This window comes from Zonotrichia leucophrys, chromosome 28 (genome assembly GCF_028769735.1).
Source record: "Zonotrichia leucophrys gambelii isolate GWCS_2022_RI chromosome 28, RI_Zleu_2.0, whole genome shotgun sequence".
Lineage (NCBI taxonomy): Eukaryota > Metazoa > Chordata > Aves > Passeriformes > Passerellidae > Zonotrichia > Zonotrichia leucophrys.
The window spans coordinates 2,329,740-2,344,822 of NC_088197.1; the positions used below are offsets into that span (position 1 = coordinate 2,329,740).

A 15,083-nucleotide genomic window follows, 5' to 3' on the forward strand; every position below is an offset into this window, starting at 1 on the left:
GGAAACTGAGAGGAAATGTGTGAGACTGAGGGGAGAAATTAGGAAGACTGAGGGGGGAAATCTGGGAGACTCAGGGGAAAAAATGAGGAAGACCAAAGGGAAAAGGAGATAAATGGAGGGAAACTTGAGGGGAAGATGGGTGAGACAAGGGGAAAATGGAAACTTAAGAGGAAATGTGGGAGATTGAAAGAAAATTAGGGGGAAAATGAGAAAAAGTGAGGGAAAAATGAGAGAGAGTGGGGGGGAATGAGAGAAACTGAAAGAAAATGAGGGAGACCAAGGAAAAAAGAGGGAAAGGTGCAAAACAGAAAGAAAAAGGAGGAACACCAAAGGTAAAATGGAAACTGAAAGAAAATATGGGAAATTGATGGAAGAAATGAGGGAGACTGAGAGGAAAAAGGAAATAAATGGAAAGAAAATGAGAGAGAGTGTGGGCAATTGAAACGAGAGAGGGCAAAGGAAAAATGAGGGAGAACAAGGGAGAATAAAGGAGTGAGGGAAAACGGGGGAGAACAAGAGCAAATGAGAGAAACTGAGGGGAAACGAGACAGGCAGGAGGAAAAGGGGAACACTGAGGGAAAATGAAAGACAACGAGGGGAAAAATGAGACGGGGAAAGGTGAGGGAGACAAGGAGAGAAAAAAGGCGCAGGAAGGAGCGAGGCTGCAGAGAACAAGGCGAGCCCTGCCCGGCCTGGGACCTGCGGCTTCCCTCGTTCCTCCTTGTTCCCACCTCATTCGTGTCGGGAATTAACACATCGCCGGGGGAAACGTGGACCGAGGGCGGGATGGGAGGAGAAGGGGCGGGATGGCGGGGCCGGGAGCGCACGGCGAGGCCCACACGCCTGCTCCCTGTGTTGGCTGTGCACTAAGGGGAACACTGAGGAGAACAGAAGCGGGGACAGCACCAGGACACCGGCCGCAGCAGAGCCGCCGCCACATCGCCCCACACGGGGCTGGGGGGGGCGGCCGGACCCCGCTCCCGCCCCCCGCCTGACCCACAGCGCTGACCCCGCCCACGGGCCCGCCCACTCCGCAGCCCGCCTGCCTTTCATTGGTGAACACACCTGTCCATCATGGGGAGGAGGGCGGGGCCGCGCCCCGCGGCGTGCGGCGCGCGGGCATTGGCGGCGCGCGGGGGCCGCTGTGGCGCTGAGGCGGTTTCCGGTTCCGCGGGGCGGGCGCGGGGCTGGCGCTGCCTGTGAGTGACACACAATGAGGCGGGCGGCGGGGCCGTGAGGGGCCGCGACCGAGCAGGCGGCGGCCGAGGCGGTGGGGAGGGGGGTGGGGGGGACGGACAGAGCGGCTTCGCTCGTGGACTGAGCGGGGGAAGAGATTCTCTCTCCCCCCCCGCCCCGCCGACCGGGCAGCGAAACCGCCGCGGCGGCGGGAGCGAGCGAGCGGGGCCCGCGGCGCTGCTGTGCCCAGCCATGGACAATCAGGTGAGGGGAGCGGCCGCGGCGCGCTGCCGGAGGGGTGGGGCGGTGCCGCCCCCCCCTCAGAGAGGGGGGCACGTAGGGGAGGGACCCCCGGGAATGGGCCCTGAATGGGGGGGGCGCTCCTGTCCTCGGGAAGGGGGGGCTGGGTGGCATCGCCCCTCTTTGGGGGGGTATATCTGCTCCTCACACCCTCTTTGGGGGGCACATCTCCTCCCAGCCCCTCAAATTTGGGGGGGTACATGTCCTCCCCACACCCTTTAAAGGGGACACCTTCTCCCCATTCTCTTTGGGGGGGGCACACTTCCTCCCTAGTCGCTTTTGGGGGGCACATCTCCTCGTCAGTCCCATTTGGGGGGCACACCTCCTCCTACCCACACCCTGTTGCGGGGGCACATCTCCTCTCCAATCCCCTTTGGGCAGCACACGTCCTCCTCGCACCCCTTTGTGGGGGTACACCTCCTCCTTACAACCCCCACTTAGGGGGCACGTCTCCTTTCCACACCCTTTTGGGGGAATGCAAATCCCCTCAATCCATTTTGGGGTGTCACATCTCCTTCCCACCCCCCATTTGGGAAGCGTGCGTGGCTTCTCCCCACTCCCCTTTTAGGGGACGCATCTCCTTAATCCCATTTGGGGGGCACAGCTCTTCCTTCCCGCACCTTTTGCATAGGCACACCTCCTTCCCAATCCCATTTTGGGGGGGCACACCTCCTTCTCACGCCCCTTTTGGGGGACACACCTCCTCCACACCCCCCATTTGGCGGGGGTACATCATCTCCCCAGTCCCATTTGGGCGGGCACACCTCCTCCACACCCCCCATTTGGCGGGGGTACATTATCTCCCCTATCCCATTTGGGGGGGGCACATCATTTGATGGGGACTCCTCCTTCCCACCCCACATTTGGGGGTCACACCCCCTCCCCAATCCCATTTTAGGGGACACACCTCCTCCACACCCCATTTAGGGGACACACCTCCTTCACACCCCCCATTTGGGGGGGGTCCATCATCTCCCCAATCCCATTTGGGGGGCTACATCACACTCTTCATTTGATGGGTACTCCTCCTTCTCACCCAGCATTTGGGGGTCACACCCCCTCCCTAGTCCCATTTGGGGGTCACACCCCCTCTCCAATCCCATTTGGGGGACACACCTCCTCCACACCCCCCATTTTGGGGGGGGGTACATCATCTCCCCAATCCCATTTGGGGGGACACACCTCCTCCACACTCCCCATTTCGGGGTGCACATCATTTCCTCAATCCCATTTGGGGGGACACACCTCCTCCACACTCCCCATTTCGGGGGGTACATCATTTCCTCAATCCCATTTGGGGGGACACACCTCTTCCCCATGCCCCATTTGGGGGACACACCTCCTCCCTAATCCCATTTAGGGGGGCACATCACACCCTTCATTTGATGGGGACTCCTCCTTCCCACCCCATATTTTGGGGGTCCTAATCCATTGATGGGGGGACACTCCCCACACCCTTTTGGGGGGGTTTCAGCCTCTCCCCTCCGTGTGCGGCCGCTGCAGCCTCGCCCTCGGCGGGGGGTGCGAGCAGCATTTCCCGCAAATTCCTGCCTGGGATTATTGCCGGGAAGGGTTAATGCCACCGGGAAGGGTTAATGCCACCCGGAGAGTCCCTGCGGGCCTGGGGGGATCCAGGATGCGTGCGGGAAGTTTGCCTGAGGTGATGGGGGGAACCTTTTGTGTGCGGGGTGAGGGTAACAGGTACCGGCCTGAGGTTCGGAACCGGCCCCGCTATCCCGGATTACACCCGCAGGAGCGGGAATGGGAGCTGCTGATGGCTTTCAGGCAATTAGCACATCAAACAAAAACCAGAGCAGCCTTCAGAATGTTTATTGAGAAGTTGAAAGCAGGCTCCTTTGTATTATTACAAATTGTTTGAATAGGATCCTGATTTCCCTTTGTTGAGAGACACGCTTGGCAAAAAAAAAGGAAAAAACCCTCCATTTTCAGCGGAGCAACTTTGGATGCTGGTTATGTTGGGAGATCTTATTTTCAAATGTGTTTCAACTTCTGGCTTAATTCACAGCGATTGTTAATTGGAGCAGGGTGTGAGGAGTGCAGCAAGTACAACTTTCACTCTCAGTTAAACAGTTCTCTTTTATGTTTAATTTCGGTCTCTTCCACACAGCCCCATCTGGTTCTCAGCTCCAATTTCTCAGCCGTTTCAACTCGGAAAGGCAGATTTTGTAGCCTGACAGTCATTTGCACTTCTCAGGAGAGGGGTAGTAACTGGCAACAGTAGCAGGATTTAAAGGGTAATTACGGAATCGATAACGTGAGGCTGCGGCACAGGCTGGCTCAGGGGATGTGAGCGCTGTGGGAAGCATCCCAGATAAAGCCGGCCTGCAGGCACGCTCCGATGTGAGCCGAGGATTTCGGCAGGCTGGCTCCACAATGCTTTTGCAGCGTTGGAGGGAAGCGCACCTTGCCTTTCTTCTCAGCCCTTAATGCGACATGAAAGAGCAGCCGGCCCTAGGCTCGGTTCTTAGCGCAGGAACGAGGTGGAGCTGCTGTAGATAAGCCTTAAGAACAGGAAAAAATGGCCTGCCAAGAGAACTTGCAGAGGAAGGTATCCCAAAGAAATGCTGCAGCAATAATGGTGAAGGAATTAATGAGATGAGTTTGTCCCCGAGCCTTAGGATTGATGTGTTGGGTGGCTGGAGGTATTTTGCTGTGAAGATTTAAGCTGCCTGCAAGAGTGTGTTAAGGCTTATGGTTGAAATTGGAACTGGACTGCAATTTGGGAGGTCAGGCTTTGATGCCTGGTGCTCTGCAGACCTCCTGTGAGAGCTTTTTACAAAGACAAGAAGGCTGAGATGGAGTCACTTGTGCTTTTCCAGCAAGTATTCACCATGCTCTGGGAAAAAATCTCGGCTTGGAGATGCAAAGTGAGCATTAATTGTGCTCACACTCCTTGCTGCAGTTTGTCAGGGGGAAAATAAGGATGATGCTTTCCCTAAACATTTGTCTGGAGCTCGGGAAGCTTTCTCTTTCCCTGCTCATTGTCTAACATGCCCTTGGTTTGGCTCCAGGTCAACATGTAATATAGGTAATGACAAATAATGCTGCCTCTCCCAATGGTAATTGGGACTTGCTAGGAGGAGCAAGACACTTATTTTCAAGCCTGAAGTGAAGAATGGGGTAGGGACTAAAACCAGCCTCTTTTTCTATGAGCCCCCTTGTGCTGAAGCTGGATTTTAGTAGATTTAGTTGGAATCACTGCTGCTGCTCTGGTTTGTGTAACAAATCTGCACAAAAGTTGGGTACCTTGAGTGTTTTTGTCTGTCTACAAACGTGGCTCTAAGATTGCCTTGATTTATCTTGTGTCTGAATCCCATTTGCCTTTTCTCTGTTACATCTGTTTAATTCATTTCCTTTCTGCTGGCTGTGAAGTCTGCAATACTATGTGGATTTTCACCATTAATTTCATTTGGTTTTTAAGGCACTTAATGGGATTTTTGTGCTTTGAGCCTGATGTGGAATACACCTTCTCTGTTACTCAGTGGTCAGAGTAGGATTCAGGAATGCAAATCAGAATTAGGTCAATATAGTGTTGGACATCGTACAGGCAGATATGTTAACTTGGTCTTTGAAAGTGAGATAATAAAATATATTTAGAACCATACAGGAAACATCATTTTCTTCTGGTGAGTGATATATTCTAGAGAATATCATAAACCACCAATTCACGATCTGATTTTTCCTGTTTCAAGACGAGTTTTCTGTCAGTGCTGTGAATTCCGCAAGCTGTGAACATCAAGTTCTGTCTCTGACACTTTCTAGAAATAAAGATTCCTCAATTAGGACTTTGCTGACAATTTCACTGATAAGCGAGGCAGAGAAACCAATCCTTCTTTTAGAGCTGCTTTCTCTGCAATGTTAATATTAGGAAGAAAATAGGTATGAAATGGTGCTGGGAGTTATTTTAGTGGCTGTCCTTAACAGCGGTTTGCAGCCTGAGGTTGATCCTCACATGGGGGTGTTGTGTTCCTTGGGGGGGTGAGGTGTCTTCAGCGCGGTTTGTGTTGTCTGCTGATGGTTTTGTGTTCTCTGCTGATGGTTTTGTGTTCTCTGCTGATGGTTTTGTGTTGTCTCTTCTGATGGTTCTGTGTTGTTCTTTCTGATGGTTTTGGGTTGTTGTCTGCTGATGGTTTTGCATGGTCTGCTGATGGTTCTGTGTTGTCTCTTCTGATGGTTTTGTGTTGTCTCTGCTGATGGTGTTGGGTTGTTGTCTGGTGATGGTTTTGGGTTGTTGTCTGCTGATGGTTTTGGGTTGTTGTCTGCTGATGGTTCTGTGTTGTCTCTTCTGATGGTTCTGTGTTGTCTCCTCTTGTAGTAAACCCTTCAGGTTTAGCCAGGGCCCCTTAGAGAATAGAATGCTGACACAGCAGCAAAGAAGTTTCCTGTCTCCAGGGACATCCGCCTTGTACCTTATCCCTACAGCCATGTAAAGCAATATTGTGTTAAACCCTACTATTGGTCACTTATGGTCACTCTAACACCTTTGCCATTGGTCAGGATTGGATCCAGGCCAAGGGTATAAAAGTAGCACACTGTACCCCTACTAACTCGGAAGAAGAAGAGCTGAGACCCTTCACAAACCCCTACAATAAAGCCATACTCGTGGAACAGCCAGAGCCTTCTGCTTCTCCTCTCTCTACCCTCTCCTGGAGCCTTAGGCCAAGGGAAAAGCTACCTAGCAAGCAAAGCTGAAATCACAAGAGCTGCCTGATCACTAAGAGCTGAATATCTCCCTGCTTGCTAGGGGCTGACCCGCAGCCTTGGTCTGAGAGCGAGCTGGCTTCTGGCACCCAGTGCCCTTGGGGACTGAGCTCTGGAGCTGGAACAGCTTGCATAAGATACGACCAAGCAAAGCTCATTTATCCTCTGATGGTTCTGTGTTGTCTCCTCTGATGGTTCTGTGTTGTTGTCTGCTGATGGTTCTGTGTTGTCTCTGCTGATGGTTCTGTGTTGTGTCTGCTGATGGTTCTGTGTTGTCTCTGCTGATGGTTTTGGGTTGTCTCTGCTGATGGTTCTGTGTTGTGTCTGCTGATGGTTCTGTGTTGTCTCTTCTGATGGTTCTGTGTTGTCTCTGCTGATGGTTTTGGGTTGTCTGCTGATGGTTCTGTGTTGTCTCTGCTGATGGTTTTGTGTTGTTCTCTGCTGATGGTTTTGTGTTGTTCTCTGCTGATGGTTTTGTGTTGTTCTCTGCTGATGGTTTTGGGTTGTCTCTGCTGATGGTTCTGTGTTGTCTCTGCTGATGGTTTTGTGTTGTCTCTGCTGATGGTTTTGTGTTGTCTCTGCTGATGGTTCTGTGTTGTCTCTGCTGATGGTTTTGGGTTGTTGTCTGCTGATGGTTTTGGGTTGGTGTCTGCTGATGGTTCTGTGTTGTTGTCTCTGCTGATGGTTTTGTGTTGTCTCTGCTGATGGTTTTGTGTTCTCTGTCCCCTCGCAGTGCACGGTGCAGGTGAAGCTGGAGCTGGGGCACCGGGCCCAGCTGCGCAAGAAGCCGACCACGGAAGGTTTCACCCATGACTGGATGGTGTTCGTGCGGGGCCCCGAGCAGTGCGACATCCAGCACTTCGTGGAGCGCGTCGTCTTCCGGCTGCACGAGAGCTTCCCCAAACCCAAGCGAGGTCAGAGGGGCTGGGTGTGCTTTATTTCTGTGAAAGAGCATTCTGCAAGTCGAGGTTGTGTTCAACTGGCACTTGTCTGTGAAATAGCTCCTTAAAAAGGAGAGAAATATCCATTGCGTGCACTCCAGCTTGAACCTTTCCCCACTGAGCTTGAGGAAGGTCAGGGAGAATGGGACCTTTCTTGTGCTGAAAGGGCAGGAGGTGAGCTGCTTTCTCCTCTTATTTAAGCATTTAGTATGTGCAGGTTCTCAAGACACAAGTGACAGCAGAAGATAATTCATGTTACACAATGGGAAAGATGGGTTTGATTTGTTAGAATTCACCAGCAAAAGCTGGAAGCACATGAGAGATGCTCTGGGCTCAGATGTGTACTGGCTATGGAGAGTTTTGCAGATTGTTGCAATTTCTAGTCTCAGATGCCAGTTCAGGCAGCCTTAACCCAGCAGAAATCAATGCTGCTGTGGGGTGATGGTGTCTTTGCTGTACATTCCCCATGCAAGCCCAGTGCAGTCGTTGTGGTTGGGTTGGAGTGTTATTTTCTGACTTTGTTTTCTGACTCTGTAGCAAAATGAACCTTATTGTTGGCCTGGGGCAGCAGGAGCCCATGAGGTTGAGGTGGAGGAGCAGGAATTGCCCTTCTCAGGGGCAGTGCAGTTCCCTCTGTGTAGGATTGTGTAACTGGAGCTGCAGCATTAGTGCTTTAAGAAAGACAAGCTGCCCCTGAGAATTGTTGTAATGTGCATTTCTGACAATAGTGCTCCAGGACAGGACACTCAGGGTGCCTTGGACAGCCTGTGACCTTGGGGATGTGTGGGACTCCACAAAGAAAGGAGCTGAGAGGTGCTCAGCATTCACAGGGGTGTGTTGATAAAATCTCCTTCAAACTGCTCTCTTCAAACTGATGTGTGACAAGCAGGTGCAGGACTGAGCTGAAAGCTGATTTATAGAATGAAAATACAACCTGTGGGTTACAGTTCTTGTCCTGTAGTGTAATTCATTTATTACAAATAACTGTGTTGGGATAGCACATAGAGTAATGGAATGGTTTGGATTGGAAGGGACTTCAAAGATCATCCAGTGCCAGCCCTGCCATGGCAGGGACACCTCCCACTGTCCCAGCCTGGCCTTGGGCACTGCCAGGGATCCAGGGGCAGCCCCAGCTGCTCTGGGCACCCTGTGCCAGGGCCTGCCCACCCTGCCAGGGAACAATTCCTGATTCCCAATCTCCCATCCATCCCTGCCCTCTGGCAGTATAAACCATGGCCTTTGCTCAATCAGTTGCTGCATCATCTCCCTTTCCAGGGGTATTTTCTCCCAGTCCCTGAATTTCCACACTTCCTTGTTCCTAATTCCAGTGTGCCTTTGAGCAAGGCATGTCTGGGTTGTACCTCAAGTTGCTCTCCTAGTCCTGAGTGTTTCTGAAGGGTTTTTCAGATGGTGCCCTCTTGGAGCAGCTCCTGCTGCTGAAGGTGGGCTCGTGCTGCTGGCAGATTGCTCTTGGAGCCCTTGGAATTTGTCAGAACAGAGTGGCAGAGGAACAAAGGCTGCTTGGCACACAGGCTTAGGATTCCTGCTGCCATATTGGCACCGCTCTTTGCTTTGGGATTTTTCCCTCTAAATGACAGGGTTCTTGTATGAAATTCAAGTTAAAGCAAGTCTAGAGGTTTTTTGTTATTTTTAGGGATGCCCTTTTTTCTCAGTTGTATCTGGAGTGCTGCTTTCCAGCACCTTAATGATGGTAGAAGTGCTTAGAGCTGGGAGGGGATAATACAGCTACATTAAAGGCAAATAATTTGTGTGCTTTTAGGTTTGATGTACTGTTTCCTAATCATATTAATTACTTGGAATTCTTAAGAGAAACTCAAAAGATTTGCACTGAATTCCTCTAATTACCTAATTGACTTTATTTACATATATTGTAGTGCATAAATTATATGCAAGTGCATCCAGTTCCTGAGGAGGGAGAATATCTGTGTGGGTCTCATGTTTCTCCTGGCAGCTGCTGTGTGCTGCTACTTCATGGCCAAAGAAATGGAGCAGTGAAATGATCCTGGTATCCTTCAAATTGGATATCCTGGAATGGATAACAGCAAAATTCAGGAGCATGAACCCACAGCAGATAGCGGGACAGGGGAAACTGAGGCAGGGACATGCAGATTAATTTCTGAAAAGCAATTAACTTTTCTAATTGCTGTTTCTGCACTAAGCAGCTCTGACCTTAACAGCAAACTGGTTCACCTTCCTCCTCGTGTTTCCTTGTGTGTGAAATAAATAGCAGTGCTCACCTGCCCTTCAGGTTTGTTCACCTGGAGCGTGGCTCTTACCCAACTGTGAGCACTGGGGAGTGTTTCAAGGAAAAAATCATCCCCTGCTTGTGTGTGGCAGTGTTTTGATTCAGAATTATGGGCATCAAAGTAAAGTTTTTTTTTTCTTTCTGTGCTGTTCCACTTTTCGGGTCTTGGCCTTTCCTTGCCAGGCACTTGGAGCTGGCAGTTTGCATTGTTGTGGGCCTGCCCAGAGCTGTAATTGTATCTGGGTGCACAGGAGGGGAAGGAGCTCACTGAGACTCGGGCCTGCAGTGTTTTATGTTTCCGTTCCATGGGAGGAGCCAAGAACAGATTTCATGTTCTTAACTAAGCCTGTGGCCACCATCTTATTCTGTGTGGGTTTTTCCACAAAGGTCAATGATTTAACTGTGCCCTGAGCTGTCAGAGGCCCAGCTCTCCTCTTGCAGCTCCTTTTTGCCTCAAATAAAGTTGTGCTGAATTCCAAGCTCACATTTATTTGTTCTCTTTCAGTGTGCAAGGAGCCCCCCTACAAGGTGGAGGAGTCTGGCTACGCTGGCTTCATTATGCCCATTGAAGTGCACTTCAAAAACAAGGTAGAATCTGATTTCTGCTCTTCTAATTGTTTTGAGCTGTGCCAGAGCCTGAAACTGCCTGACAGAAAGACTCTAAATTATGTGACTGTTTTATGTGTGTGTTTTTTATTAGTCTAATAAATAGAATTTAACTGGGAGTTGGAAGCTCCTGCCAGACTTCAAAAGAAAGCTTTTGGCAGAAATGGAATTGGATAAAAAGGTGATACCAGGACAGTGGATGGTCCTGGAGATTCTGAGCAGAGATTGTGCCACTTGTAGCTTCTTTAGCATGGAGGATATTAAAGCAATTTAAAATATTTTATGTACATATGGAAGTAAATAAACATAAGACACGGATGCTATAAATATTTGTAAACACTGTGTTGATTCTCGATATATTAAAAATCTGCTTTTGAATTTGCAAGCTTGTTAAATTTAACTGTATAGGTATGAAATCTGCAGAGGCCCAAGACAAACATTTGCATGTGTAGCACAAGTATTTAGAGCTGTCTTAAAGATATCCTTGTTCTTGCTCAGTGCTCTTCCAGAAAGAAAACACTAAATATTTTAAGTCTTAAGATGCATTGCCAGCAAGTATATGAAAGTTAAAATTTGGATTTATTGCTTGCTTTAAGTCTACCACAGAGGTCACATGCTGTAGGTTATGAAAACAGGGAATTGGGCACTTGTGTTCATATTACCTCAGTTGCAGTTAAATTGTTTTGTTAAACATGAATAATGGATGTTTCTGGGTTTGATTACTGCTTAAATCATAAAATAAAAACTAATGTTTTGCTTATGATCCCTAAGAGGGAACTGAGGTAAACTAAACCCAAAATGTTGAGCCACATCCCTGGAATCTGTGCTCTCCCACCCCCTCAGAGCCCTTACCCAGGTGTGTTGACAGCAGAGCACATGGAACAGCCTCAATCTATTTATTTCCCATCCTCCTTTCCCTGGCCCTCCCACAAACATCTGTCTGCTCTTCCTCCTGTCCCAGCCCAGGGTGCTCTCCTGGCAGTGTCACTGTGAATAATCAGCATTTTGGGTTCTTGGCCTGCCACATTGCTCTGACCCCACTTTATGGCTTGGAGGAATAAACCAGATAATTGGATTGGGCCACAGAAGACACAGTGCCCTCCTAAACCTGGGAATGTTCTGCCCACAAGTCGTTTTTTGGGTGGGCAGGGTAAACCAAAAGAAGAATGGCAGGCAGGGGCTGGGGGATGAATGGTGTTGATAAAAGCAGCTTTTTTGGCAAACACTTAAATGCAACAAAAACACCTCAAAAGCTTGAAGTAGCCTCCCACAAACATCTGTCTGCTCTTCCTCCTGTCCCAGCCCAGGGTGCTCTCCTGGCAGTGTCACTGTGAATGATCAGCATTTGGGGTTCTTGGCTGCCACATGCTCTGACCCCACTTGGATTGGGCCACAGAAGACACAGTGTCCTCCTAAACCTGGGAATGTTTTGCCTACAAGTTGTTTTTTGGGTGGGTAAGGTAAACCAGAAGAAGAAGAAGAATAAGAATGGCAGGCAGGGGCTGGGGGATGAATGGTGTTGATAAAAGCAGCTTTTTTGGCAAACACTTGAGTGCAACCTCAAAAGCTTGAAGGAGCCTCCCACAAACACCTGTCTGCTTTTCCCTCCTGTCCCACTCCAGCCCAGGGTGCTCTCCTGGCAGTGTCACTGTGAATAATCAGCATTTGGGGTTCTTGGCCTGCCACATGCTCTGACCCCACTTTTTGGCTTGGAGGAATAAGCCAGATATAATTGGATTGGGCCATAGAAGACACAGTGTCCTCCTAAACCTGGGAATGTTTTGCCCACAAGTTGTTTTTTGGGTGGGTAAGGTAAACCAGAAGGAGAAGAAGAAGAAGAATGGCAGGCAGGGGCTGGGGGATGAATGGTGTTGATAAAAGCAGCTTTTTTGGCAAACACTTGAGTGCAACAAAAACACCTCAAAAGCTTGAAGGAGCCTCCCACAAACACCTGTCTGTGCTTTTCCTTCCTGTCCCACTCCAGCCCAGGGTGCTCTCCTGGCAGTGTCACTGTGAATAATCAGCATTTTGGGTTCTTGGCCTGCCACATGCTCTGACCCCACTTTTTGGCTTGGAGGAATAAGCCAGATAATTGGATTGGGCCACAGAAGACACAATGTCCTCCTAAACCTGGGAATGTTTTGCCCACAAGTCGTTTTTTGGGTGGGCAGGGTAAACCAAAAGAAGAAGAATGGCAGGCAGGGGCTGGGAGGTGGATGTTGTTGATAAAAGCAGCTTTTTTGGCAAACACTTGAGTGCAACAAAAACACCTCAAAAGCTTGAAGTAGTTCTACTTCTGGTGGCTTTTCTGAGGTTTTAGATGGGAAACAGAAAATTCTCCATCTGCACTAAATGGTGGCTTAAGTCAGGTTCAAGATCCTTTACACTCCTGACCAAAAAATGTCAACTTCTCCAGGCTGATTCCTTAAAAGTGGAACCTCTAATGCCTGAGAGGGTGAAATGTGTTTTAGTTCTACACTTCCCTTTTATTTTCACCCAGCCATTCCCCACTCTTCCCTTTTCCCTGCAGCTCTCCAATGGTTTCTTTCACAAATCTCAGATCTCCCTCATTTCTGTGGCTTTTCAGAGGTGTCACTGCCATCTGCATTCCTGTGTTTTCTTTTTCCTTCTGTCCCTCATATTCCTGTGCTTCTCATGGAGTGTGGAGCTGGCAGCTTTTGTGCCTAGAACTTGCTTTCACACCCACTGGGGTCATCACTCCTCATTGTTTCTCCACACACGTGACTGCAGACTTGTTCCCCAGCACTGAGCAGAGAGGTGCCTTTTATAAATAAGGGAAATAGGTGGGCTCTGTTCTCCCTGGAAACAATGGAAGGAGCTGTTAATTTAGGAGAAGGCTCTTTGTTTCTGACATTTTGGTCTTCAGAAACATGACAAATAAATAGGAGAACAGGTTGAGTTGCAGACTTGTTTTTCAAATCTACAGATCTTCAAAACACTCATTTTTGCCCTGTTTTTTTAGCTGCATGTTTGCTGGAGAAGTTCTTTTCCATTTTTAAGCTGATTAACAAATTGCTAATTAAGGAGTTTCAGGCAGCACCTCTCATTATTTAATTGGGCCAAGGGGTGATTGAGGGAAAAGGTGGAAAAATGTTCCAGTGATGTGCTGGAAGATGGAACAAAGATGTGTTTTCAGATTCAGCCGTGAACTAAGGATTGCAGGGAGTTCAGCTGAGGGGTGAGCAGGGACAGGACCTCAGGAGCAGCTGCAGCTGTGCCAGGGCTGGGCATGGAGCTCAGGGCAAGGTTCTGCCCCCCGAGGCTGCTGGGCACTGCCCAGGCTGCCCAGGGAATGGTGCCAAGGCTGCCAGAGCTGCAGGAGTGCTTGGACACAGAATTCACAGAATCACTGGGTTGGAAGAGACCTTCAAGACCATCGAGTCCAACCCAGCCCAACCCCTTGACTGAACCCTGGCACCCAGTGCCACATCCAGGCTTTGTTAAACACACCCAGGGATGGGGACTCCATCTCTGGGCAGCCATTCCAGAACTTTATCACCCTTTCTGTAAAAAACCTTTTCCTGATATCCAACCTGTATTTCCCTTGGTGCAGCTTGGGGCTGTGTGCTCTGGTTGTGTCAGTGCTGCTGCAGACAGAGCCCAGCCCAGCTGAGCACAGGCCCCTTTCAGGAGCTGCAGAGAGCGATGGGGGCACCCCTGAGTCTCCTTTTCTCCAGGCTGAGCACCCCCAGCTCCCTCAGCTGTTCCTCACAGGGTTTGTGTTCCCAGCCCCTCACTGACAGAGCCCTCAGGGCTGCTCAGGGTGGGGTTTTGGGGTGGCTGTGCAGGGATGGGGCTGCACTGATCATCCCTGAGGGTCCCTTCCAGCTCAGGATATTCAGTTGAGCTCCTCTGCCCAATGATGTGATGCCATCTGGGAATTTTAAGAGCTCTGATCATTTTCTGTAAGTGGAGTTGAAGGAAATGCAAGAGGTAAATATTTCTGCAAAGACTGGGATATAGTAAAAATTAAAAAGATAGGGAAAGGAGGAGGAATGGCAAAGGTTTAGGATACAGCCTGTGTTCTCCTGAATTAAAGAAGGTGTTAAAGCTCCAAATAAAGTCTTCATTACTTCAAGACCTTGTTCTCACTTTGATGTCTGTAACCTGTTGCCACTGGTGGGGATCAGCTGGTGTGAGTGCAGCAGATATTGTGAATTGATTACAGCATTTGGGACTCATCCTTGAGTAATTCTCTGCAAGTGGCTGCTATGGATTGGTCTGGGATTGGGGTGAAAAGGCTCTTTGGAGGTGACTGGGTGGGTTTGAGGCCATATGTTCCTCACAATCTGACACATTTTTGTTGGTGTGTGTCCTCAGCTGAAACCAGACGTGCAGAGGCTTTGGGATTTGTTTATTGATGCATGTTCAGCTTTGTGAAGGTGAGAAGAGAAAGGATTTAAAGAGGGAGTGAGCCAGGCTGTGGAGATTGATCTTTGCCATGGTTGGCTGAAATGGGTTTTTTTCCACAATTTAAGCTCCTTTCTTATCCCTTTCCTTCCCTGTTCTGATTTGTTGCTGGGATGACAAATGCTGGCTGTCAGAGCCCCTGTGCTCTTTGCTTTGGCTAAAGAAATACCAACCTGTGCTCTGGGAAGGAGCAGCTTTCCTAAGAGCTGTTTTCATTAACTTCATCAGGGATTTTTTAACCAGCTTGGCATAAAATTGCCCATTGACTCTGTGTTGGAGTACTCCCTTTTTGTTATCATTGTGTGTGTTTGGAGCAGCAGCCTCGGTGCCTTTTTGTGGGGTGGGGAAGTGTCAGCAGAGTGTGAAAAAGGTGTCAGAGGTGTTCTTATCCTCTGTGAGCATTGCTGGCCTGTGTTTGTCCTTGTGCTGCAATCCAGCTCCTCCACCAGCAGTGCTTTCTCAGCTCTGCTGTTTGAATTGCAGAATATCAATTGGGAATATTGCAGCGAGCCTGGGCAGCCCCAGCTCTCGTGCTCTCCTTTAACACTGGCAGAGCCTTTGCTGCTGTAACTGATCCTGAAAAACAAATGGCAGGGGCTCAGCAGGTTGATTGATAAAGCTTTTGGAAGTCGAGTTGGCTA

General features: G+C 49.4%; 1 protein-coding gene across 5 annotated transcripts in view; it reads left to right on the forward strand.

The window, feature by feature from the left end:
- Positions 1 to 1,281: 1,281 nt before the first annotated feature.
- The window catches only part of MLLT1 (MLLT1 super elongation complex subunit), a 38,681-nt gene continuing 24,879 nt past the window's right edge, over positions 1,282 to 15,083 (forward strand). The window contains exons 1-3 of one of the 5 annotated variants that reach the window (XM_064734574.1): positions 1,282 to 1,440; positions 6,932 to 7,112; positions 9,911 to 9,993. In XM_064734574.1, coding sequence (XP_064590644.1) covers positions 1,429 to 1,440; positions 6,932 to 7,112; positions 9,911 to 9,993 — 276 coding nt within the window. In that variant the 5' untranslated portion in view covers positions 1,282 to 1,428. Of the gene's footprint in view, positions 1,441 to 3,616; positions 3,732 to 3,764; positions 4,046 to 6,931; positions 7,113 to 9,910; positions 9,994 to 14,315; positions 14,415 to 15,083 lie in introns of those variants that run through there. The other 4 variants (XM_064734575.1, XM_064734572.1, XM_064734573.1 and 1 more) reach the window with 4 other exon arrangements.